This window comes from Oreochromis niloticus, linkage group LG12, assembly GCF_001858045.2.
Source record: "Oreochromis niloticus isolate F11D_XX linkage group LG12, O_niloticus_UMD_NMBU, whole genome shotgun sequence".
In the NCBI taxonomy this organism is placed as follows: Eukaryota; Metazoa; Chordata; class Actinopteri; order Cichliformes; family Cichlidae; genus Oreochromis; species Oreochromis niloticus.
The window spans coordinates 32115576-32142206 of NC_031977.2; the positions used below are offsets into that span (position 1 = coordinate 32115576).

Sequence of the window (26631 nt, forward strand, 5' to 3'; positions counted from 1 at the left end):
TTGTTATGGTTGCTATGCACTTGGCTTTCAGTGTGCCACTGAAAGTTTTGCAGTCTTCTCTTCATGTCCGAACAACTTCTTGCTACTTACTCAATCTTCACTCCACTTCCACAATTTATACATCAAAACGTAGGTATTTTTGCTGGCTTTCAGAAAATGTTACTATCATTGTTGTGGGATTTATAGAATTTTGGCAAATCTCCCCAGACCAACACAAAGTCTGGAAACTCTCCATAGAAAGTCAATGGAGAGTTTGTTCAAAATCACCGCTGGATTTCTGTAATGAGAGGCATATTCGAATCGTCATATCTCCCTAACAAAGCGACGTTAAGACATGAGGCTTGTGCCAATATATCTTCAGACACTCCTGACGCTCACAGTGTACGATTTTTTTTCTCAGCTATTACCATTTGGCCATGAATTGGGTTTGTTTGAGGGTAGGAAATTTGTCCCTCGCTCAGATTTCTTCAGCTTTCAAACTCTGGAAATGAACCACTTTTTTCTCTCGTCATATCTTTTTGATAGATTTCCACAGAGACCTGAAAATTTCCATGACTGTTCACCAAAGCCTGCTGTCTCTTACGGTGAAAGAATTATATCGATACTCCAAATAGATTTAGAGTTAGAAAGTGTTGTTTGAGGGCAGGTCAAGGCAGTTTTTGCTTCGCCTCTACTCAGTTATGGTGCATTACAAGTCAAATATCTTTAATAATTCATATTTTAATGATAAATTGTTAACACTTGATGATTCCCCCATCTCTTCTGAACAAAACGGTGTAAGAATGACCGTTCTAGCCCCTACGGTTAGGAAATTATGGCCATTTGTTTGAGAGGAATCCTCACTATGAGAAATACACTGCAGAAATCCTGTCTCTGTGCTCTGTGTGTGTAAAAACGGCTGCACCTGTTTTGGCGGGAAAAAGTACACAGCCTCTCTGATTGGTGGATTCAAATTTAGCAGCTCCCAGGCTGCTTGACTGACCTAGAAACTTGCTTGTCTCTCCCTATGCATGTGTGTGTGTGTGTGTGTGTGTGTGTGTGTGTGTGTGTGTGTGTGTGTGTGACAGAGAGAGAGAGAAAGGGAGGGCGAGAGAGAGTTTTTATGGGAGCATCTTATTGTATGATTTAAATTCAATATATTTAGACTGGTTGACTGAATTTGATCCTGTGTGTGTCTCTCTGTGCTTGTGTGTTTCCATATGTGTCCATATTTGTGATTGTGTGACTGTTATACTTTTTTTTGCTGATTTTTTTTTCATTTCACAATTACATTTGAGGGACCCTTAGCATGTTCAGCATTTTTTCAGCTGTTCATTTTGCTTTTCCAATTTTTCTGTATAAGTTATTACTATTGTGCTGAATCATACTATTTCTGCTATTTTATAAGATTTGTGCTAAATATAGTATTTCTGCCAAATATAGTATTTCTGATTAATTATAGTTTTTCTACCAAATCATAGTACAGTATTTTTGCTTTCTATAGGATTTTTATAGGATATTTATATTGCTTAATATAGTATTTTTGCTTTTTATAGGATTTGTGCTTAATACAGTATTTCTGCTAAATGTAGTATTTATGCTTAATCATACTATTACTATATATTTCTGCCAGGTCCCCAGGCAGCCAATCCTCTGAGGACTGAGACATTCAAATTTACGTATCAGGGCCTGCACGGCTTCCCAGCCAGCCAATCATATCTGAGGTCTGCCCTTTCTTCTCTCGTCATATCTCAGCGACAGATGTACAAAGAGCAATGGAAATCACAGTCAAAGTACACCAAAGTCCGCTGATTCACCCAGTACAAGAATTATGCTTCTAGTCCACCTAGTTTTTGAGTTACACGACGTTTTGTAACTCCAAAAAACGGCGTTTTTCGCCTCTCACCGCAATCTAATTCTGACTGCTCATCACCCTGTTTTCCAGGCGCTCGCTCTCTTTCCCAGTGGCGCAGTTGGTAATGACACAGGTCTGCAACCCAAAGGTCGTGGGTTCAATTACACCTTGGGCAACATGTGTTTTTTCCCTAGAAATTAATACACTATCACAGACCACTAATTCATATTCATTATTTATTATAATTCTGAAAACTTTTATGATTTTAGCAGCTTTTCTAATATGGACCTCAGATTCTTGTTAACACTCCATGGCACAAATACTGTTCCCTTTAGGCTCTGTGTGTGTGTGTGTGTGTGTGTGTGTGTGTGAGAGAGAGAGAGAGAGAGAGAGCGAGAGAGAGCCTTTTGATGGGAGCATCTTATTATATGATTTAAATTCAATATATTTAGACTGGTTGACTGAATTTGGTCCTGTGTGTGTCTTTCTGTGCATGTGTGTTTCCATATGTGTCCATATTTGTGATTGTGTGACTGTTATACTTTTTTTGCTGATTTTTTTTTTCATTTAACAATTAGATTTGAGGGACCCTTAGCATGTTCAGGATTTTTTCAGCTGTCCATTTTGCTTTTTCAATTTTTCTATAAGTTATTACTGTTGTGCTAAGTCATAGCATTTCTGCTGCTTTTCAGTATTTGTGCTAAATATAGCATTTCTGCTAAATAATACTATTTCTGCTACTTTATGAGATTTGTGCCAAATACAGCATTTCTGCTAAATCATATTATTTATGCTATTTCATAAGATTTGTGCTAAATATAGTGTTTCTGCTAAAAAATAGTATTTCTGCCAAATATAGTATTTTTGATTAATTATAGTTTTTCTACCAAATCATAGTACAGTTTTACTGCTTTTTATATGGCTTCAAAGACAACCAATCATATCTGAGCGCTTGCACATTCAAATTTGCATATTGTTGCCTTCATGGCTTCCCAGCCAGCCAATCATATCTGAGGCCTGACACATTCAAATTTGCATATTGGGGCCCTCGTGGCTTCTTAGATAACCAATCATCTATGTCATATATCTATGATATTTCATATTTTTATTTTAAATGGTCAACATTTCAAAATTCTCCCATGTCTTGTGAACAAAACAGTCTAAGAATGACCGTTTTAGCCCCTATGGTTAGGAATTTATGGCTGTTTGTTTGAGGGGAGTCCTCACTATGCGAAATAGACTGCAAAAATCCTGTCTCTCTCTGCTGAAAAAGCCTGCACTTAGTGCACCAGTTTTGGCGGGAAAAAGCACACAGCCTCTCTGATTGGTGGATTCAAATTGAGAAGCTCACAGCTGTTTGACTGACCTAGAAACATGCTGTTAACAGCGCCTGTTCACTTGCTGATGCTTCTGCTGTGTGTGTGTGTGTGTGTGTGTGTGTGTGTGTGTGTGTGTGTGTATGTGTGTGTGAGACAGAGAGAGAGAAAGCCTTTTTATGGGAGCATCTCATTGTAAGATTCAAATTCAATATATTTAGTCTGGTTGACTGGATTGGATCCTGTGTGTGTGTCTCTGTGCATGTGTGTTTCCATATGTGTCCATATTTGTAATTGTGTAAGTTATTACTATTATGCTAAATTATAGTATTTCTGCTACTTTTCGGTATTTGTGCTAAATACAGCATTTCTGCTAAATCATACTATTTCTACCAAAACATCGTATTTCTGCCAAATCTTGATAGCTCTTCTATGTTATTGTACTTGTAATTAATTATAGTATTTGTGCCAAAGCATAGTATTTATGCCAAATCTTAGTATTATTGCAAAATCATAGTATTTGAGCATATTCTTTCTATTCGTGCCATAGCATAGTATATTTCCTGAATCACAGCATTTCTGCTATGTTGTAGTATTTGTCCTAAATCACAGTATTTCTGCAATGCAATTTTTGCTAAGTTCTTTTGCTTCTGCAAATTTATTACAATTTTTTGCTACTTTTCAGCTTTTTCAGCTATTTTCAGCAGACAGCTTCAGCGTTACAGCATCCACACTGCATTTTCGCAGGAAATGCAAATTTTTCTAGTTAAAGCTGAAGTTCCTATTTGTTCAATCTTTACCACAAGCAGCAATACAAGAAATAAGTGCTTTGAAAATAAATTATGGGACCAAACACTCAACAATCTGAGTGAAATCAGCTTTCAAATTTACAATGTTTCACTTTAGCTGTTTGCATGTTATAACTTCTGTCACCACAGTGAGCTGAAGAAAGAACAGCACAAACAGTGACAACACGCAGACGAGTGTGTAAAGCTGTGATCGGGCTTTTTGTAAGACCAACTCTGAACCATGCCAATCACTTAAAACCACAGTTATGCCCAACACATTAGTCATTCACCTAAACTGTGATGTCAACACAGCCCTAAGCTTAAAACTCACTGCAGTAAAGACCAGAAATAAAAATAAAGCCCATCCCTGTTGTTGTAGAACAAGAATTCAAAGCGGCAAACAAAGTGATCGTGAAGGGTTTTTCCAAATGATCTAAGAAAGTCATCTTTTCCAACTGTCACAAAATCTCCCTCTGTCATCGGAGAATCTCTGTATTACTGCATCAAACTAAAAGTGAAAAGCAGGTAGAGACTAAACTGCTCGTGCACCCATGTCTTTCCAACCCTGCCTCAAGCATGCCTGGTGTCAGAAGGCAAATACAGAGCCTTAGTCTATTCCTGGGGCAAAACCAGGCTCACTTAACTTTAAACAGCAACGTTTTCCTGGACTTAACCAAACTAAACCTGAGTGAAAAAACAAAAATGATAAAAATCAGCCTCAACTTTATAATAACCATAACCATCCAGAAAATGCTCTAAAAAACAATTTTCACTGTTAATATCCAACCAGCTTCCTAACAGCTTATTCCATTTCGGAGTTGTGGTGGGGGGGGGGCTGGACCGAAGCCTAGCTCAGCTGTCGCAAGGAGAGAGGCAACTGAAGTTTAATTAACGGTCAATTTACCATTTATTAACAATGGTTATAGTAGAGTCTTTCCCATTTTTCATTGTTTGACACATTCTTTTGGCTCCATTTGAGGTTTCTGTTCCTGAGAAAGAACTGATGTTCATTACCAGCTCTCTGACCGACAAGTGGTCAAAAACGTCATTTCTAATCCAACTGTCTGCAATTTGTGTTAAATTCAGGTTCCCAGTGGAGCTGCTTGGCTCTTTATATTAAACTTCTAGGAACTACCACTGTTTGTCTTTCCTGCTTTGCTTATGTGTTTTCAGCCTCGTGTTTACTTCCAGATGGACTGAAAACCATCCAGCAAAGCAACTGTGTGGAAAAAATTAGAAAATTCATCATGTGTAGTGTAATATTCCTTAAAAGCTCTCAGTACCGATCAAACCCTTTGACCCTTGCTGTCTGGGACAACACCCCTCACACTGGGACTCCATAATATTTCAGGAATGGCCAGTGGGAACCATCAGAGTGTCCACTGAGACCAGTAACACTGAAATACCCTCAGACAACATGTTACATCTGCTGTTTGACAGACAGTTTTATACAAACACACTCACGGCGTCATGAGAGAGGACACTTTTAGTCTGGATGGCCCCGAGGGGAGCTGAACTCAGCAGTAAGATCACATGACCAATGAAACCAAGACATGATGGAGGTTAACTGGTCCAAGCAGAGAATGATCAGTATGGACCTTCAACACCCTGTTATAAAACTTTAACCCAGGCAGACTCTTTGCCACAGAAGTCTTTGGTTTCCCATGGAAAAGGATTGCATTTTTCTACGTGGTAAGATAAAAAGCATTTGCAGGTATGCATCCACATGGAAGATGCTGCACTTAAAATAATAAATACTCTGTGACAATCAGTGGAGTATTGAGCTCCTAATCGTGATGACCGACTCCAACTCTACAGCTACATCTTCAAAAGGTCCAGAAGAGCGAAGAGTGTTACCTTGTGTGGCAGAAGTTTGTGCATTGCCACATTGTAATTAATTCTATGCTACCCTGTGTTCTTCCTGTTGTCCACAATATTTTGAATGAAACACTAATCCATCAAGTTTTTTCCACTTATCCAACTCAGGGTGGTTGGGGGTCAGAACGTGTCTCTGGTATCACAGGGCGAGAGGGTTGAGTACACCCTGGACAGGTCACACAGACAGACAGACAACCATTCACGCTTACAGCCAATTTAGAATCACCTAGCACACATCTTTTTTGATTGTAGGAGTATCTGGAGAGAACACGCAATCTCCACATGTAATGTACTAAAAACTGCACTACTGAGTACATTATGTGTACTTTTATATAAGTAGATTTACATTACTGCAAAACTGATACACAACAGACTGTATGATTGTAGATAAAACTGCTGAAATATTTCCAAACGCATGCTTCCGTTTAACCTTTAATTTTTCTTTTTACCTGGATCTTTCTCAACTTCAATTGATGTCTCTTCATCACAATACACTGATGTTTTGACATAAAGTCATAGTGGGCATTTCTTTATATTCTGTTTATAGTTTCAATTAATTTCCAAGGTTTTACAGGATTTTAAGCTCACAAAAGTACAAAAAGTACCTTATTATTATTATTATTGTTAATAAATAATTGCGATCTAAAAATATAAGATTCATGGTTTTTAAAAGGGCGATCTGCAAATTCCAGCAACGGCACCAGTAGCAGTTCAAATGTGAGCGGTACCCAACCCTAAAAATAGATTCTTTGGAAAAAAAAAAAAAAAAAAAAAAAAAAAACTGCTAAAATGTGAAGCAAAATGTACTTGAGTGGCCTAGAAATGCTGATAAAAAGCATTAAAACGAACCCACTTTTGCATAATTTGTCCATCAGACGCAGGCAGGTGGTTTTAATGTTGTGGCTTATGATTATATTTGACTTCTATGGTGGACTTCAGGTCACATTAGAACAGCAACAGCCCCTTTTTTTCCTCCATAAACTTGGATTTTGTATCAAAGCCTGTGTTACTGCTGGATCTGCTGAAATAAACTGGCCAAGAAGTGTTTGCTTCTTTCTTTTCAAGAAAATGACCAAGTGTAATTCTCTGTCCCACAACACCTAGCTTCTAAAAATTCCAAATTTAGCTTCTCGTCCCAAAACTTTAATCTCTTTGTGCCCTAGTATTTTTTCTTTGAAAGGACCAACTTAAGCTCCTTGTCCCAATATTTTGAATTCAAAAAGGCAGGGGCCGACCCTCTGATCTAAAACCACAGTCCTCTGTGGGCATTAATTCTCCAGCCGCTTGCACCTCCTGGGTAGAAAAGCACATTATTCCTTGGACAAGAATTTTTATGATCCGACTTGAGCTAAACAGCACGCCATGCGAGGCGCTGAGAGGAGAGAATAAATAGGCGAGGAGAGGCCGAGAAAAACCAAACAAGCGGCGGCTTTAAAAACCACGGCGCACCAAGACAGATGGTCGTGTAAACACAGGCCTGATATTTTATAAAAAGCGAGAGTGTGACATCTGAATAGTTAGCGCCTGACTAGCTTATTGCTCAACGCAAACCCAGGGATGATTAATAGGTGGGGGGTGACACTCAGAGCTGAACCCCCTTAGAGGTGCATAAATCACTCTGTGTTTTCTTTACAATGATGTGGCACTTAAGAGAGGGGAGGAAGGAGGGATGGGGAGGAAAAACCAAAAGAAAAAAAAGTGAGAACAAAGATGGGAAAAGAAAAGGAAGGCGAACCAAAAGGAGGCAGACAGGAGGTACAAAGAATGATACGTGAGGCATGACGATGAAACTAAAAGAGAAAGAAGGCAAAATAAGCAAGAGTGAAGATTACAAAAAAGTTAAATGCCAAAATTAAGAAAAGAAGGGAGAAGTAAAATGATGAAGAAGTTTGAATGTGATAAATAGTGAAGGCGCAAGAGAAGGAGAAACTGTCAAACAAGAAGAAAAAAGGAGACAGGAGGAAACAAAAGAGGCGAGAGGCTGCTGTAAAAAGGAAAAATGAAAGAGAGACGGAGAGCGAGGGGGAGGAAAAATGTCCGTCCAGTTTTCCAGCTGGTTAATGTCGGTAACAGTTATTAGTTTGTCAGATAAGGTCTGTGCGTCTGCGTGTGTTTACATTAGGCTTAGTCTGACTAAAGCCCCACTTAGTGCTGTGTGTGTGCACATAAACGTCTACCCTTGTGAGGACAAGTTTCAGTTGTAGGCCTGTGGAGTGATGACGTGCTCACTCACTTTGTGACAGACCTTCAAAGGGTTTGGTTTCAGGGTTTGGGTTGGTATTAGGTTTAGGCATTTAGTAGTTATATGTGAATCAGAGTCCTCACAAAGATAGGAGAATGAGTGTGTATGGGCTGTTAAGAACTGATGGCCGTCTACTTCAACTCTGCTAAATATTTGACTCCAATGTAAAAACACACTTCGTTCTCCCCCCCGTTTTCTTTCTCCTTCAGACATACAAACACACACGTGTGTCTTTCCAAACTTGTGAGGACACAAAACCAACACAAATCCACTCTTAATCCTCAAACAGCATAGATATATACACTTTGATGCTTTTTGGGCTTGTGACCACAGAGTGTATACTGTAAAAGATGCATGTAGCAACGTGAAAGTGCCTTAAATCTTTTTAATGACCAGCAGAGAGCAACTCCTCTGTTTTCAAAAAGACTGCTTTCATGCCTTATTAAATACAACGTCATGGTCATTTTTAAAGTTATGGTCCCTATTAGAGTAGAGCAGCAGCAGACGTCACTAACTAAAAGTTGAATTCCGGTTTTCTATTTCCATCTTTTGCTGTCGATGCTCTCACGTATCAGAATTACAAGCTGCAGCGAAACAAAGACAAAATAGCGAAACAAAGACGACGCGCGCATGGATACAGTCAATGGTCTGGAATACGTTGATGAAAATTTCCCAAGATGCCCTCCAAAAGGTCATTTGTCCATTTTCTGAAATGCTCTCCTGTTTGGGTTCAGGAGACAGACAATGTTTCAAACGTTCTTTTTCGATAAAAAAAATCAGGTGATTCATTCAAGCCGATAGAGCTCAGGGTGCTGGGGGACTTCCCACGATGCACCAAACATTACTCCTCCACTTTTTGCACACCTTCCCCTTTTGTCCAGTTTCTCTTATAGTTTGACTTCTGGCCTTTTTGTTTGTCATCTCTCTACGCTCCTTTATCTTCTCTTTTCACGCCCTAGCTGGTAATCGATGGTCGCTCCCGCTCAATGAGACTGTTTCTAATGGAAATCTCTTCTTGTGGTTCTCCGTCTAATATCTGGGTTTTTATTTAGGGTCCTAATGTTGTAATATAAAGTGCTTTGAGATTATGTTTGTGCTATAATCTTTAAACTAAAGTGAATTACTCAACTTAGCGACCAACTGCAGGGTGATGAAATCTGGCGCAGCATTTGGAGAAACAAACTGAATGACAAACAAACATTCACTTTCACATTCACACCTACAGCCAATTTAGAATCACTTAATCTAAAAAGAACATTTTTAGATTGTGGAAATAAAGAGACAATACCAAAAAAGGTGACAGTAATTTAAAGTCTACAGTAAGTTTTAAATTGCCTTAAAACTCAATCACACATCTACATGCTGCTGCATTCTCGGTATGATGTGACGTGTGTGGGGCTATGGCTGGTTTCCTCTGCTCACTCTATGTCTTTAAACAGAGCACTTACATGTCCTAACACTGTCAGCTCATCTCCAGCAGCAGATTTAAAAACCTGCAGCATCCCCTCACTGAAAAACTACAATTATCTGCTGTGAAATATGACCGCTGTCAAGACAAGAAGGTCCGAGGTCAGCTCCTCTCACTCGCTTTGTTTTAATGGTAAAGTTTGGGTTTTGTTTTTGTCAGTTTCAGGTCGTGCTGTCATCATTCTGTCCTGTCCTGTCCAGATTCTGGACTACTAGTCTTGTCATCCATGTGGTTAGTGATTTCATTACATACTGGAATTGCCTATGAATATCAACTTGCAGAGACATTGGAATGTAATTAACATTTAGCTTCAGGTGTCATCAGGCTTTTCTAAAAACAAAAATAAATAAATGTAATTTGCTGAAAAATTATTTTTTATCTTTGACTTGTGTGAGAGTTTTTAAACACATTTACATACTTAACAGGGATAACAACTGGCCCATATTTTTATACTTAGACAACTAGTATATACATCACTTTTATAGCCCATACTAACATGCAAACATGCATTAAGACAACCAATCCTTTAAATCTGTAATCCTGGTACAAAAGGTTAGCACTCTGCAGTAAACACCTCCTTTAAGAATCACATCCTTCTCTGGGTGAACCATACCTGTTTGAACCGAGCCAGCTCCTTTAAGGCACGCCCCCACTGCTGCTTGTAGTGTAGCTTGGATTTAGTGGCGGACTCCAGCTTCCTCTCCAGCTCCACCTGACAATGAAAAACACCGATTATTTATTTATTTTTGATTACAGATTACTTTTTTCCCCAGCATATTTATTGTGTTGCATTTTTTTTTTTCATTTTTAGTTTATGTCTTTCAGTATCGTTTTATTGTATTTTTACTTATGTTAGAGTTATTATTGCAAAAATGTATTAATGTTATTTAACCCTTTTACCTTTAACCTTTACCTTTTTACCTTGCTTTATTTCACTAACTAACCTGTAGACTGCAAATTGTGTAATTTTATTTTTGTTTTATTTGATTTCATCTTGTAATATTTTGATATAGTACATTTGCTCTGTCCTATCAGCTTATCTGTTATCTGTGAAGAAAACCTGGAAACCTGCACAGAAAGGTGATGTACAAATAAAGTTTGGAAATTTTTTACTTTTGTAATCTTTTGCTGTAACTTTGACTTTAATTTCATTATAATGACTACCGTCTTTCCTGGTAGTACTATTCCTAAAGCAGCTGCCTACCTTCTCTAGGGTGAGCAGGTTGATCTCTGACTGCAGTCTGAACTCGGGTCTGATGTTCTGTTGTTCTCTGAACAGCTGGAACTCTTTCTCCAGCTGTTTGTACCGAGACTCGCCATCTGCAATCTGCACATCAGGAGCACAAAGAAAAGAACAGAAGAAGTCACTTTACAATCAGAATCAGCGTCAGTCAAACAGATCTAATCCTCAATCTCTACCTGCTGCAGTAAGCGGGCTCGTTCCTCCTCCATCAGTCGGACTTTTTCTCTCTCTAGCGCCACCCGGTGGTCACACTCTTGTCTCAGTCGCCTGCTGCTCTCCTGCAGTTCCCTCTGGGTCAGCTCATGCTCGGCCCGCAGCTCCCTCTGCAGCCTCTGAGTCTGAAAACAGAGATGCACTCACTTTACTGTAGAGAAACGGTTTGGTCAGTTATAATCTTGACTAGAGTGAATATCACTGCCTGGTCATTTCTCTCCACCTTTCTATGTGCGGAAGATACACGGACTACATGCATTTCACATTCTCAGGTCTGAAATCAATACATTTATCAATACATTACATTTACCAGAGAGCTCAAATTTACAGTCAACTGCTTACTGATGAACACAGAGTGTACAAGAGTCAAAGGGACTGCTTAAATGGGGGTCTTTAAGTGAGCTCAGAAAAAAATTACTATTTTGATAATAATCCTAAAAATTTTAAGAAAAAGATACTTTAACACTGGCTTCACTCTTCAGTCCTAGCTATGACCATCTTTTACATACATGTGGTCAAAATAGCCCTGGAGAAGCTTTAATAAAACTGCTGTGTAGCATTTCACCTTTAATCAGCACAGCCGATGTTCTGACTAAAAGTGTTTTAAAAGAGCCAAAAATCTAAAACACACACTTGTATCTTTAGATTTTTTTTAAGTGTCTTTGTTATGCTTACACTTTCTATAATAACAAAACCTGCTATAAAGGGGGCAAGATTAAACTCTGGCCACATAATTTCTAGTCTATGTTAAACAAGAACTACAAAAAAACAGTTTTACTGTTAGCTGCTTTTGAAGTGTGAGCTATTAGCATTTGGACTGAATGAAGAATTGGTTTTATATGTAGCGTTGTGTTACAATGTGTGGCATAAAAGACAAAGTGGTTCAGGTGATGGATGATGACAGATTCTGATAAATTACTGAATGATGCAATCAACCAACAGGACACTTTTTGTGATGTCCAATGATCAATTTTCTGTCTACAGTCCTCCTTCTGTCAAGCACTTCTTAAGTGTTGACACCACATACTAAAACACACATTTACAGAATTACGATTACAATATTTTGTATGAATATTATGAGCCTTTGATACTGTATGTTGTGTCAGCATCAGACCTCCAGCTCAGCCTCAGCCAACTGTTTCTCTCTCTTCTCCAGATCAGACAGAGTCTTCTGAAGCTGCTCCTCCAGCAGGTTATACTCCACCTCCTGCAAACACACACAGGTGTGGAGAAGTGAGCAGGAGGGACGTTTCAGTAAAACTTGAGCATATATTGATATGTGAATTTGTGTAGGCGGGTGTAGACTCTCCACCTTCTTCTTGACCAGAGCTTCTCTCTCTCGGTCTCTCCTCCTCCACTCTTCTGCTAACGCCTGCATGTGGCTCAGCTCCTTCTTCCTCAGCTAAAACAAGCACATTTTATAAACGTTATATAATAGTCGACTGATACGGGGAAAAAATTGTTCAATTTTCAGCAAAAGTAAGAAAATATCAGAGCGCTCCGTCCAGTAAACTGCACAGAGCTCGTGGTTACCTGATCATCAAACAGATCCTCCTGCTCCTCCTTCCACATCTCCAGCTCCAGGGCTGTGCGGTACTCCAGAGTCTCTCTGGGGACCGTAGGACCCAGTGGTGCTGTGTGGAGGCTGGAAGCTGCAGGTCTGGGCACTGCAGGGTGGAAGGATGGCTGCGAGCGAGGTGGAACTTCATTCTGTAGATATGTAGGAAAATAAACATGTCCAAAGTGATCTAGATGAGCTAGAAAAAAAACAACGTATTCTGTGGTGATGAAAAGACCAGGCAACTTTTTTTCATCTCTAAAAGAAAACTAGCATGGACAGAAAAAGGTTTTAAAAAAAAAAAGTCACCTTATTTTTAGAGCAGAAGACATTCCCAGCTCTACAGTGTTTATATAGTTTTATTTTTGGGACATGACTCAGTTAAAAACATATTTTTCAAACCCTGGCACTCAGCTTATCCTCTGAAACACAGGTTTACATCCTGTTTCTTTAAAAGGCACTTATCGTAGATGACGTGCTTAAAAATAATTTAAACCTTATAAAATCAACTAAAGCTGTCAACAGGAGGCTGTGACTCCACATCCAACACTTTGTGTATCGTGTTGAAGAGTTATGAACTGAAAGCAGCTTTTATAGAATAGCACTCTACCACAGATGGTGCAGCAAGTAAAAGAAGTCAGTTTTCAGTATGACTGACGGTGAAAAATATTGCATGGAGGGATCGACTAAAACACACCTAGGTCATCTAAATCCAGAATATTTTGGTTCTTTATCTTGTTGAAAGGAAGATGCACCATAATGGCTGTTTGTTATTTGCACTGCTCTCTCACCTGTGATGAGTCAGACACTATGACCTCTGTGGCTTTAACCAATCCCAGGTCCTCTAGCGTTGCCATGTAGCCCAACTCTGCCACCTTCTCACCAGGCCTGAAAGACAGATAGAAATGCAGCTGTTAAACAGAGGTTAATCATCATTACGTGAGCCATCAGTCAGTCTGGTTTCTACCGGTGTTTCTGGACCACAGGGATCCTGTCCAGGTGAGTCTGTCTCCAGCACTGCTCTCCAGTTGATCCCAGGAATCTGCTCTTCTCAGTGCTCAACAGTTGAGACAGTTGGATGGAGGCTCGTCCAATCAGCTGGTCACGGCTGGTTGTGTCTCTGTGCCAAACCTCCACCACCAGAGGAACTCTACAACACACAGTTAAAACACATGAAATCCCCCTGCTGCTTTTTTTATCACTTCTTCTGAACTAACACCAAACTCATGAACATTCCTCCATTTTTTCTTTGTTAATTTCTGCTGTGAGAATTTAAAAAAAAAAAAGAAACTGTTTTATCAAACCACTTTTTAGGACATGTGTTACCAACTGGTTTACTTTAAAAAGTGGGGCTCATCTCATCAAGCATAGCTGGCATTCATGTACAAAGCTGCAGGAGTATGAGCTGTAGCAGGAGAGCTCGTGCCTCTACACTGAGATCAATGAGGCGTCATAAGAGAACGAGGACAACTGTCGCCAGATGCAATTCAAAACTGTGGAGCTGAAATATGAGTGAGCCATCTTTCTCACGAAAACAGATCCGTATACATGTTCCCCAGCCTCACTACTGCCACAAATACATCTGATTCTATGGAAACACTGTATCAGGATAAAAAGGTTTCCTCAAAGAATAAGAAAGAAAGAAAAACAATTGATCAGGTCAGGCATCTCCAGATATCTCCTTCTGGGGGCATTCAGATCACAATTCTGATTGCAAAAGCTGCCAGACAAGACAGGGTTTAAAAATAAAAAGGCATCATGGTTATTTGCAGTGACCATTCCTTCAAAGCGGGCAGGTGTCACACGACACAACAGCAAAATGTTCTCCACAGCAGAAGAAGAATGAAATCACTGAAGGGTTCAATCGTTCAGGTTTTTCCTTTAATTTTTCACCCATTTATGTCATTTATACTGTCATAAAAAACAAACGTTGAAGTAAAAGGAAAAGATAATTATAGCTTATGACTCAAAAGGAAACACTGTTCAAGCTGCCATTATAATAGGTGTGGAGTTATTTTTCCATCAGAAGAGTTTGGCTGACACAGTGTCAGAGAGCTGATCCCTGAAGCAGGAGGACAAAGAGCAAACCAACGATAAACCCGTTAGCTCAGCTTTCTTTAAATAATGTATGATGGTGAGATGGTTTCTTTGCACTTATTTATGTTTTACTGTGTTATCATTAAAAATATCACCACTGGACCTTTATAAATATACAAGGTTAGGTAGTTACACCGAATATTTTTTCCTGATAACATTTACTGATACTGAATGAAAGTGAATCATTTAACTGCGATCAACATTTGATCTCCTTCCATATGTTTAAAGCATGATATTAAAAACAGTGTCCATCAGCTGCTATAATAGTTGCACTTCTTTAAATTTTGATGGAAGAATGAAGTTTTTATCCCTACCTGCTGAAGGTTTCCTGTAGCTGCTGTGGCAGGGCAGCAAAGTCGAAGGCACAGTAGGACTGAGGCAGAGACACCTCCATGTTCCTCTGCAGCTCCACAGGAGGGTTAGTCATGATCGGAGCGGCACTGCCGAAGAACTGGTAGGAATACCTGAGGTGTGACAATTATACAACCATCAATGAACAGATAAAATTAAAACCACTTCTCTAAATATTTGGATGCATTCCTAAAAAGAAAATTATCTCAATCAAACACCAGACATTTAAAAAAAAAAAATGGACAGAAGTCGATGAAATCTTAGGATATTTTTTTTTAAAGACATGTTTGTTATAATAGGTTTTTAAAATAAACTGTTTAAGTGATAATTGTGAGTAAAATACAGGAAAACTACTTTCTCTATGTTGGACAGTAGATAAACTAACCATCCACACTTATACAGACCTTTAAAGCACTAAAAGGATAATCAGTACATTTATTTGTACATGTTGACAATTAAAAATCGTTGCTGGCCCCATTAACCCAGTTTTCAAGATACTTATCAGGTAGTTATGATTTTTGAGAACATTTAAACAGGTTTAATAGCACTGATAGCATTGCATGATTGCAAGTCGCAACTGGGCTTATTTTTTATATGGGAACGAAATCATGGCAGACAGGATTTGTAGGTTGTTAATGCAAATAATTTGTGTATTTCATTTATAACAACTTCAGGCCCAGAAATTTTAGTTATGCTGGATGGGAATAGTTCAGTTCCTTGTAACTGTTAGTCTGCTTGCTTATCAATTCCACTTATCGGTTCAACTTGCACTTGCGCTACAATCAGCTGATTTCAGTCTGTGTGCTGGAGAAGGGAAATAGTGGTATAGTCTATAACGTGGATATGGCCATTACTTTTGTTTTTTAAATTGGTCTAAAAGATTAGAGCGAGATGGAAAAAGTGCAAACTGTATCCAGGACAGAAACAAGTGCATTATGATGCTAACACAAATCTGGCTGTTTACAAGCACCTGCACAGACAGCATGCTGACACTAAGCTAGCCAAGAACCCACAGTGACATTAGCTGAGTGAATGCAGACCCCAGTCAAGCAGCCAGACCCTGAACTTCAACAGCTAACAAATGGATGATCACTCAGGCTATAGCCTCAGTTTCTAGCTGTTAATGTTTCTAAAGTAGAATCACTGTGGCGATCTCTTTGTGCTGGTGTTCATCTTTGTTTTGTGTTGTTGGTGTTGTGTTTACATACTAAGAGAAAGATCATGTGTGTGCTCATTAGTGCATTAGGTGCTGGTATGTGGGGGTGTGGCCTATTGCCCTATATTATAAAATGGCAACTATGAAAAAACGGATTTCAGGTCGCTTTATGGAGAAACAAGAAACTAATGCATCACGTTGTGTAATTAATTTATTTCTCCAGTAAATAATTAAGTAACACACTGCATTATTTGTAAGACCAATAATGACTCCACACTGATCACAAAAAAGAGGAAAAATACCTCCAACATGTACGAACCTTCAACCCACAGCATGCAATTAATTTGCAAGAATGTTATGTCTTCGATATCTTGTTTAGTGATGGTGATGACTCTCAAAGCAGAGTCAATGAGAACCCCGTGAGAATCGATAAGGAACTGAATTAACAAGTAATATCAATAATGGCATCAGAATCGCTAAATTCTTATCAATTCAATTGATATAATTTTAAAAAAAATTGTTGTTGTAAACAAGCTGCAATTTCTAATGGCACCATGTAAATAAAACTGAATGGAAATTAAGATGTTTCCTCATGACTCGGGCTCAATGCTGCCAAGTGTTTGACAGACATTAATGTAAACATCTAAAGTTCCCTAAAATCTCTGCACAGCACCGTATGTGGAAAAACTCATTCTGACAGCTGAGAGCAGATAAAGTGTTTCACCTGAGCGTAGCAGCAATGGGGTGGGGTAAGCTGAGGTTTCCCAGGCTGCGGAGGTCCAGAGAGAAGCAGTAGTGATGAGCGGAGGGGGGGATGGAGACTTTGGGAGCAGAAACGCTGACGGATGACATTCCACCATCCGCTGCAGCCTCAGGCTGTCTGGGCAGCAATGCTGGAGCCTCCAAATCTGTAGCTGGACACCAGTGAACAAACTTCAGCCCTGAATCTTTCAAACTTCTCGTGTGAAAATGACAGCTGTTTACTTTGAGTCCTACCTGCCAATCCTGTCGGCTCTCTGCCGTGCCGAAGCTCATCCAGCAGACTCTCTGCTTCGCTCTCTGTATGAGATGAAGGAGGAGGGAGAGGAGGACCACGAGGACCAGGATGTGGAGGAGACCCTGCAGGCTTATGGACTGGAGAAGAGCTTCGAGGTCTCTGTTCAGCAGGAGGAACAGCAGGAGACAGCACTCCACTAGCTTCTTTATTCCCCACAGACTGCTGAAAGGACACAAGACCATGTAGCATGACATGTAGTTTGATAATCAGACAACAACTCAGGTCCATCATAAAGCATAACAAAAAAAACAACCAATGCATCAGGAAGTTATAAAGATCACAGTGGTAAAGAAACACATGAAATCTAATCTGAGGCTCTATGCAGAGTTCTGCTCTACCTCCAAATTGCTGTGAGTGCAAAGATTCATCATTCATTCATCTCACGTAATTTATAGCTGACAACATCACAATCATAAATGTTTTAGAAATTAAACTCTGAGTACTTGTTTTCATTTACCTGCAGTGCAACCTCCTCCCTCCTCAGGGTTACAGCCACTCCCAGAGTCGGCTGCAGGTCGGTGGGCAGAGCAGGCAGCGTCTGCTTGACCCGCTTCGGAGGCTGCAGGATAAAGGCTCCCTCTACTGTCGCTGCTTTGTTATCCAGATCCGTGGAAATACCAGCCAAAGCTGAGAGAGAAACGTCAGTGCTTCCCAAAGAGTGATTCCCACAGCACAGGTGGATCTGAGGAGGAGAAAGGACTGAGACATACAGGTACACAGCAGGTAACTGGGAGGAAGGAGCTCCCAGTCAGGCACTCACCTGTAAACTGGGCTGCTGAGACAGGAAGGCTTTGAGGATCTGTTTGCTGCTGCGGATGCGCACAGACGCGCGCTCTGGCTCAAAGTCAGGACTCAGCAGGTTGTGGAAAGGCTCGCTGGTTATGTCGTTCCCCAGTAAAGAATAGTAGAAGAAGAACTCTGAGCCCTCTGCTGACAGTTTCATGGTGCTGGGGACCAACTACAGCGAAACAAAAACATTTCTGGTGTTAAAGGATTTTCTTTTAAAGTCATGTACATGTGAAAATAATTTTTCAGTTTCAGTCAGCATGATGGTAAAATGCGAGTGTGTGCATGTGTGTGATAACATTATAGAGTTATATACATTTTACCATTTTATTGAAGAAATGTGTTTTATAACAATTTTAATTCCCACAGAAGCTGCAGATTTTCATAAAATGTATTCATTTAAAGTTAAATATGAATAAATTCTTGAAGTGCACTTTTAATTAATCTATAGTTAATTCACTTCAAGAAAATGTTAGCAAAAGTCAAATGACTTTACTCGGTTGCGTGACCCTGAAGTACACCGACAAAGAAAATGGGCAGCTGGAAGTGTTAATGGTCCTTCCACATGTTCCCCTACAGAACATTTCTCAAGATTTACTTCTCTAGATATATTTCAATGACCAGAGGCTCTCTTTCACTCATGGTGGTTCTTGTTAAACAAGTCAAGGTTGCAGAGGGCTGAAGCCTAAATTAGCTGTCATCCAGCAAGAGGCAGAATTCACCCTGGACAGTTTCAGGCTCACAGACACACCTATGACCAATTTGGGATTACATCATGTGTTTTGACTGTGGGAGAGGAAGCCTGAGAAGCCAGAGAGAACCCACAGAGGTACAAAGAGAACATGCAAACGGTACACAGAAAGACAGCTGGTGGATTCGAACCCACGGCCCTCTTGCTGTGATGTAGCAAACCACTGCAACACAGTCGTCAATTCAAATTAAAAATCTGATTACATTTAGGCTATATGACATTCATTTATTTGTTTGTTTATAGAGAATCACTGCTAGTACTTCTTGAATTCTGTTTTTATATTTTATCTGTTTCACTGCACATCAGCCATCAGAGCCATGCAGCGCTCCCTTTCTTCTTTGCAGGGCTCATCGACTAATTGGATTTCCATTTAATTACATTTTTGGCTTCTGGGGATAAAACGATTACTTTTCTGCCTTTATTTTTGCTATAAAAATGAAAGCTTTTGGTCAAAAAATCTACAGCGCATAAAATAATTGAAAATGGCTCCCATTGGTGAACCAGTAGAACCAGTAGTAGGATAATTAATGGCTGCCTGCAGGTTCCTTTGTTTTCTCTCACCCGCTCTGCTTTCGGGTTTCTGGGACGTCATTTGGTTATCAGCTTCAGCTCTCCCTCGTTTCTTTGCAGGGCTCTTATTGCCACCTGCAGACATCTTGTGGGAGAGGATGAAGGACAGCAGGGATTGGCTTTACGTTTAAAAGCAACTGCTAATCTGGGCCCCGACACCGCAGCCATGTTTTTTCAATTTATTTATTAGTTTAAGTATGTTTAATATATGCATGACATTAATGAATAGTTATACTAAACAATCAAGATTAGAATTACTGCCAAAGTGCTATTACATTAAGCTATAAAATAAAAACACCCCAACTACATATTAATTAAGATTTATAACTAATGCTGCGCAGTGTGTAATCTGAAAACAATTCTAATTGCAATGGTTGGAGAAGAGATTGGTTTAATTTGGCAGTGAGACAGTCAGTGTCTTTGCTCTCTTATTATGACACTCCAAAGGAGGCAGTCCCTGTAGGAGCAGTTAAGAGATGAAGCAATAATCTTTGAACAACAATAACCACCTGTGATGTTCTTCATCCATATTTTAGAAGTCATTCTGAGAAAACTGCTGTGCTTTTATTTCTTTAATACTTTTCTCAGCTTCTCCCAGAGTGCCTTTAGATGACCCCAAATAGCAGGCCTGGGGATGCTGTCAGCTGGGTTTATCATCATTATCTGACACGTGGAAACAGAAACAACCACTGCAGCAGTGACAACATATGAGCGAGCCAAGAAAAAGAGTGTTTCTCCATTTTCTGTTATCAAACTTAAGTCCAGATACTGGAAATTTGTGGGTGTGACATCACTTTGGCTACATTATCTTAAGCAATAACAATTCAACATTTAGGTCTGACGTGATCAGTCAGGCATCAGGGTCAGAGTGCGGTCTTTACCTGCTCTAGTTTGGTTGCGAAGGCCACGGTGACAGAAAGGACAAACATGTCGGTGCAAAGATCTGCTGGCCCTACTTGATGGTATCCCTGGTCTGGGATCAGTATGGCCTCCAGCTTCTCTGGGAGTAGATCGGTCACCGAGGAGGAACCTACACCAGCATAGCAAGGAGATCAAACAAACAGTAAATAAAAAAGCATAAACAAAAATCTTACAGGTTGCAGACGTGAAGGTGTGATATCTGAATTTTAATTTTAAATTGAGTAATGTTTACCTCAGACACATTTTGTGAAGTGCACAAACTGAGATGTCAGTACAGGTTGTTACAGTAACTTGGCAGCAAAAAGGACTCAGAGTTAGGGCTGACATTCAAATAATGCTTTGTTAAAAGCACGGCTCTGTAGCACGCCGTTGTGTTAAATTATGTGAACGCGAGTGTTTCATTCACATTTGTTACTAAAAGCAGACCTGCAACTGAACCTTATTTAGGAGCAACATATGAAAAAAATGTCTGACAACATTAAGCCCATGTACCCCCCAGTTTTTCAACAAAAACACTGATAAGACAACAACAGCAGTGATGATGACGCTGTCATACATACACACACACACCACCATTAATAAGAAAGTGAGCTCAGATTGAGTGAAAGAAAACACGTTTCTAGCATCCAAAATATCCTGGAATCACTATTAAAACCTTCCCTGGGAAAAAGCTAACGTCCTTCATCAAACCACCTGATCAACAAACTCTGACATGAAGAACTTTGTAGCTGCTCCATCCACCGCCGTTTGGTTTACACAGCAAATAAATCTGCAGAAAGTCTCCAGAGGTTGTATTAAAATATGCTGAATAATGTTAACTTGGTCTGAAAGGATGTTTAAATTATACAGCTTCCTGAAGGCTGACAACAGACGTCTTATTTTACGTGGAGCAATGCCTGCAGCACACAGGGGTGAGTCTACAGGGGGGCATTTGGGTGTCCAAGAAATTCTTCAGATTGAAAATGAAATAATGCAAAATACTGTGTTAATTGAATTGCATTCATATTTTTTAAAAATGGATAAAAAATCTTTATAAAAATAAAAGCTTTTTTTCCCCCTACAAGCCAATAAAAATGTACATGGAGCAATAAGCTCTGAACCACTGACCTGAGGGTTGTTCGGTATTATTACGTCTACATCATTATCTTGTTGTCAAAAGCACAAAAAAACTGCCTCCTATTAATGTCAGAAAAAACCTTCCAGGAAGACAAGAGTACAAATTGCTTACATATCTTATGTTATTTAGCCTTGACTGCACTTGAGATTATTATTTATTTAAAATACCTAATATTTATATATTTTATTTTAAAAAATTACGTTTCAATATGGCACACAAATACAATCAAAGGATTTATTTTTTCTGACCAATGTTATATGCAGTTAAACTTTAAAGCATTACAATTTCTAAAAAAGAAAACAATGAAAAGTTCATTCTGAAAGACTTGCCTTTTGTCTTTTGAATGTTTATTATTTGTTATTAATAAAACAAAAGTATTTCTTATCTGACTTCTCGATTAATCGGCGCAATAATCGATTACTCGACTAGTAAAATAATCAATAGCTGCAACCATTCTCAGTAAAAATATATTTATTCATTTTCTCAATTACCCACTGTATGCAATCTTGTGAAAAAGCGACACATAACATTTACACTAAGCATAAACTGTGATAATGTCAATTAAAATATTATATTTGTTTTAATGGTAATGAGTAATAGAATAGTAGTTCTTCACCCTCATAAGTAAATAGTAAACAGAAACATAGACTGAGTGCTCCCTTATGATTTTTTTCCCCCTACAGTAACAGCCGAGACACAAAGCCCTCACAGTCAGTGCACTTTAACAGGCAAATATGAACTAAGTGAACTTCAGCTCGAGGCTCAGCTTTATAGACTGGGAATATTTTCCCAGAGAAATGATGAGATTCAGTTCTCTGAATGTGTGACTTTGTGATCTTGCAAGTGCTCACTTCACAGAAAGGAAATCCCGCAGTCTGAGCCCCTTCTGCAGCTATGACCCTGTAATGGTCACAGCCATTGTGACACATGACTAATGTTATGTTATGAAAGAGACAGACCATCAGACCACTGTTCTTTACAATGTCAGTAAAAGTTACAACAGATCCACTATCAGTGCAATAATCTGTCAAAATGATAGATAACCTCTGGAGTTGTCTGTCATTGTCAGAGCAAAAGACAAGAATTTCTAAAAATGTGATTTTTTTTCACATCTAGAACCCTGGAGGAGGTTAGGCATTCCTGGTTTAAATAGAGACAGATTTTACACATTAAAAACTCTGGATTTAGGCTCCATGTATGCTGCCAACCCACTATTCTCCCTTCATTCAAACATGAGTCAGTGTTTTCTCTACAACTGACCCAAGATCTGGACCTTTTTCTTCTTACTCAAGACTTTATATTTAAGGGTGACCAAAACCTAAACAGTAAGCAGTAACTTTATAGAAGAAAAAAAAACCCCAAGCTTTGCCTTTTGCCCTGATTCTTTAAAGTTTCTTTAAGGCGGGAATATGGCACAGAAGTGACGACTCACCACAGAGTCTGACTGGGCTTCAGAAAGAAAAATAGTTTATTAAAATGTAGATTGTTCCAGCTCATCACCATCAAACATAAGTAATACAGTTAAATAGAGAAAAGATGAAACCAAGGAAGGTGAAAACAAAAGAAAGAGAGCTGGGAGAGCTCACCTTGTCGGGGCGGGGCCTTCTTGGCTTTGAACCTATCAGGTGAAGGTTCAGAGGGCTTGTTGTCATTCTCCAACAGCATGCTGAGCAGGAGGGAAGGTTTCTGTTTGGTGTATTTACTGCTGAGCAGTGGATACCAGCGCGGCTCCTGACACACACAACAGACATTAATCAGAACATCAGCCCTGCACATCGAATCTTCTACCAGCGCACCTTTGAACAGACACACAGAGAAGATGTTCACCTGTTTGACCTCCTGAACTGATCGAAGGTCAAGGACAATGTAGCCGACGCTTTCTTTTTTCTTGCTGACAGGGTCAACAGCAAAACACTGAAGCTTGATGGGAGTTCGCTGCAGTCTGAAGAGACAGAGCCATCAAGAGGCATTAGTGTGACTCGGCTAACATTTTCACAACCCTACTTTAGAAAGTTTTTTTGTGGTTTGAGAGAAAACTTGTTTTCTTTAATACTTTAAAAGGTAGCTGCCTAACAAATCAAAAGTATTAGAAAGAACACCCAAACAGTCAGACAAACTGCTGTGATCGAACACCTGGGGACAAAGGGAAGGAAGAACTTCCTTTCAACAGGAAGAGACCTCCACCAGGGCCAGGCTCAGAGAGGAGTAGCTATTGTAACAATTTGGGAGGTGAGGAGAAAAAAGAAAAAAGAGACATTGAGCAACGAGGACAAAACATAATTAGCCAAACGATTAAATGAGAAAATAACCAGGAAAATCATAAACTAGCCAAATAAACATTTGTTACAGCCCAACAGAAACCTCTTTGACTTAAGTCTTAAGAAAGTCCAAACATGTGAATTATGAAAATTAATAACAATAATCAGCCTCTGTACAGTTGTGAAGCGGCAGAACATTAGGTACAGACATCAAAAACCTTTTTTGGTTTCTGGTTGTTGTTTTTTTTTCTTCCATGGTTGCAGTTCCAAGTAACTCTACATGTACTTGGCTATGTCCATCTTTTATATACAGTCTATGGAGGCATGTGGTTGCAGCTCTACAGTCAATCTTTTCAGCCTACTCTAATTTAATATTAGTATTTTGTGGCTCTTAATTAAATAATTAGATACTAATAATTAGATTTTTACATGATGACCATAACTTTAACCTCAACATAATTTTCAAAAAACCAGTTGTGTCATCACATAGTAAATCCAGTAGAATGTGCTACGCTTCCACTGTTTACAAGCAGAAGCATCGCAGCTAAACACAGTGGGTGGAGTCAAAATGTGCATTGACAGAACAGACAATACAAAAGACAGACATGGACAGGGCTGGAAAAATTAATCCAATGACAAAGACCTTTTGTATAAATATATGATGAAAATAACAGCTGTATCATGAGATCAAAAATATTAAATTGCTTATAGAGCCCAGGATGTGATTAAAAAGTTTCAAAAACACATGATATCTAACCTGTGCTGGTGCAGCGTCCTGCGGTCAAGCTCCCAGGCCAGCTCGGTGCTGAACTGCGGCTGCTCTCGGTGCTCTACAGGATCCGTGGCCAGTTGCTCTCCGTCAAAGCTCGCCTGAACCACCAGACTGAGCCGAGGACTCTTCGGGAAGTGACGACCTAGGGATTGACACAAAGTGTTATTTTCCTAATTGTGTTTCCGACACACTGGTTACACAGAAGCTGAGCAATTCTCCAGTTTGTCCCACTTTTTACTGTGTACCTCAAAAGGTTTTGAGGTACACAGTAGAGAAGCACTAAATAAGGATCAGTCCATTTACTTTTTACCAAAATCTAAGTAACTGTATTAAATGATCATGACGTCAGTATAAACCAATATGTGACTATGACTTATTCGTTAATTGAGCTGGCCATGAATGTAATGGTAAATCTGGCCTTTTAATTCGAAATAATTTCAAACTTTTGCATCCAATTCTTATTCTTGAATGTTACTAAAGATGTATGCTGTATAATTACTCCACCTTGGAAAAAGAACAGTTCAAAGAAATCATATAAAGGCCAAACTTAGCACGAATGTCATGTCATGACCACAGAACACAAATCTGCATAGCCTGTGACTTCGTGATGAGTTGCACGTTTGCCCATCGGCCAGAAACAGGATAACCTGCATTTGATCATCATTAAACTTGCCAGCCTTCTTAACATCCATTAGTTAAAAAAATAGGCTTGGGCGCACAGGACAGGAGGACAGGTGGACAAGAGACAGACAGCAGTGAAATCCCACATGGGGTGTTGCACCTGGCCACCCTAGCTGCTGTGTGCTGAGTCACAAATCAGAATACTGGTGCATTATCTCTGGAAGCCTAAATTCATCAAAACACCAACACAATGTGATGACTTGCAAATTCAACGATGAGATAGAAAGTCATAGGTGTAAGAAGCTTTCTCAGCATAAGTGACATTTAACGTGGCTTCTGTTCTGTCACCTGTCACAGGAATAGCTGCTTCACCAGCTTAGGGCGTGTCATTCCAACAGCAAACACTTAATGCCTCCTCAGCCTGGATTTAATTCACCGAGCTGAGATTACCACAAACACAAGCAGCAGCAACAGGTAGGTTTTTCCCCATGGGACTAACAACACCCGTCAAACGGCTGCAGTTGTGGTACCAACGAGCCAAACACGTCACGTATAAGCAAACACGGCTGATAGCTCCAATGTAGGAGATTATCGGAGGATATCCAGCTCTTTAAATCGCTCACCTTCCAGAATGGACACAACGATGAGAAGTTGGTCAGTCTTCGCAGCCATGTTGACATTTGTACAGCAGGGAAGTGGAAAAAAAAGTTTTATTCAAACTGGAAAAACTCTCCTTCCCGCCGCTGCTCAGCTGAGTTTTGACAAAGATGTCAAGGTAAAGAAACGTAGTTTACATAAAGAATAACTGTCCGACCGTTACAGGCAGCAAATAGCCGCTTTGTTGTCAAGCTTTGGCGCCACCCATTTTGTTTTCAAAGAGGAAGTGATGATGGAGGCGCCCGAGTTCTTAGCACCTCATGCTGGTTGGAGGTGGAACTGCAGTAAAAGTAAAGCACTACTACTACTATTACTACAACTACCACTAGTACTGCTGCGTCTGCTATTACTACCAGAGTTATTATAGTTTTGTGTTTTCTGAGTATTTTGTTATTTAGTATAATTTTTTAAATGTTAATATAACTGATTTTCATTTAGTTTCCAGCGTGGGTTTACTTATTTAAATTCACTTTCTATAGTTTGAAAATGTTAGTTTGAAAGCATTCATGTTAGCATATGGAGAGAATGTGCTGAAGGTGATGTTTTGGACAGTCCTTGATGACAAGAGCCATGAATACGGTGGCCCTGAGAGGCCAAATGGACTGCAACTTAAATTTATTTTAGTTTAATTTTAGTTAGTATTAATTACCTTGATTACTACTATCAAGTAAGCAAAGAGCAACACACTTAAACCGAACTTCTAAATTCAACCATGCCAGATAATCATGTATTATTTTGAATTACTGACAGATTGTTCATTAATATGAATTCACTGAAATATCTTTTTTGCTTGTATTATTACTATTACTATCATCTTCTAACAGTTTTCCAACAGGACCCTATAAATCAGCGGTCCCCAACCCCCGGGCCCCGGACCGGTACCGGTCCGTGAGTCGTTTGGTACCGGGCCGCGAGAGTTGAGGCTCAGGTGTGAAATGTATGGTTTTCAGGGTTTTTATCAGTTTTCAGCGTTGTTT

At 39.5% G+C, this 26631-nt stretch overlaps 1 protein-coding gene across 3 annotated transcripts in view; it reads right to left on the bottom strand.

Moving 5' to 3' along the window:
- The window catches only part of cep120 (centrosomal protein 120), a 35292-nt gene extending 9414 nt beyond the window's left edge, over positions 1–25878 (bottom strand). The window contains exons 1-18 of one of the 3 annotated variants that reach the window (XM_005451460.4): positions 25621–25878; positions 24362–24518; positions 23174–23288; positions 22933–23077; positions 20190–20338; positions 17962–18159; positions 17659–17883; positions 17141–17360; positions 16869–17058; positions 14952–15101; positions 13508–13690; positions 13332–13428; positions 12516–12692; positions 12295–12384; positions 12097–12189; positions 10946–11107; positions 10731–10853; positions 10140–10238 (exon numbers count right to left, since the gene is read on the bottom strand). In XM_005451460.4, coding sequence (XP_005451517.1) covers positions 10140–10238; positions 10731–10853; positions 10946–11107; positions 12097–12189; positions 12295–12384; positions 12516–12692; positions 13332–13428; positions 13508–13690; positions 14952–15101; positions 16869–17058; positions 17141–17360; positions 17659–17883; positions 17962–18159; positions 20190–20338; positions 22933–23077; positions 23174–23288; positions 24362–24518; positions 25621–25669 — 2622 coding nt within the window. In that variant the 5' untranslated portion in view covers positions 25670–25878. Of the gene's footprint in view, positions 1–10139; positions 10239–10730; positions 10854–10945; positions 11108–12096; positions 12190–12294; positions 12385–12515; positions 12693–13331; positions 13429–13507; positions 13691–14951; positions 15102–16868; positions 17059–17140; positions 17364–17658; positions 17884–17961; positions 18160–20189; positions 20339–22932; positions 23078–23173; positions 23289–24361; positions 24519–25620 lie in introns of all 3 variants that reach the window. The other 2 variants (XM_005451461.4, XM_003444505.5) reach the window with 2 other exon arrangements.
- Positions 25879–26631: the final 753 nt, after the last annotated feature.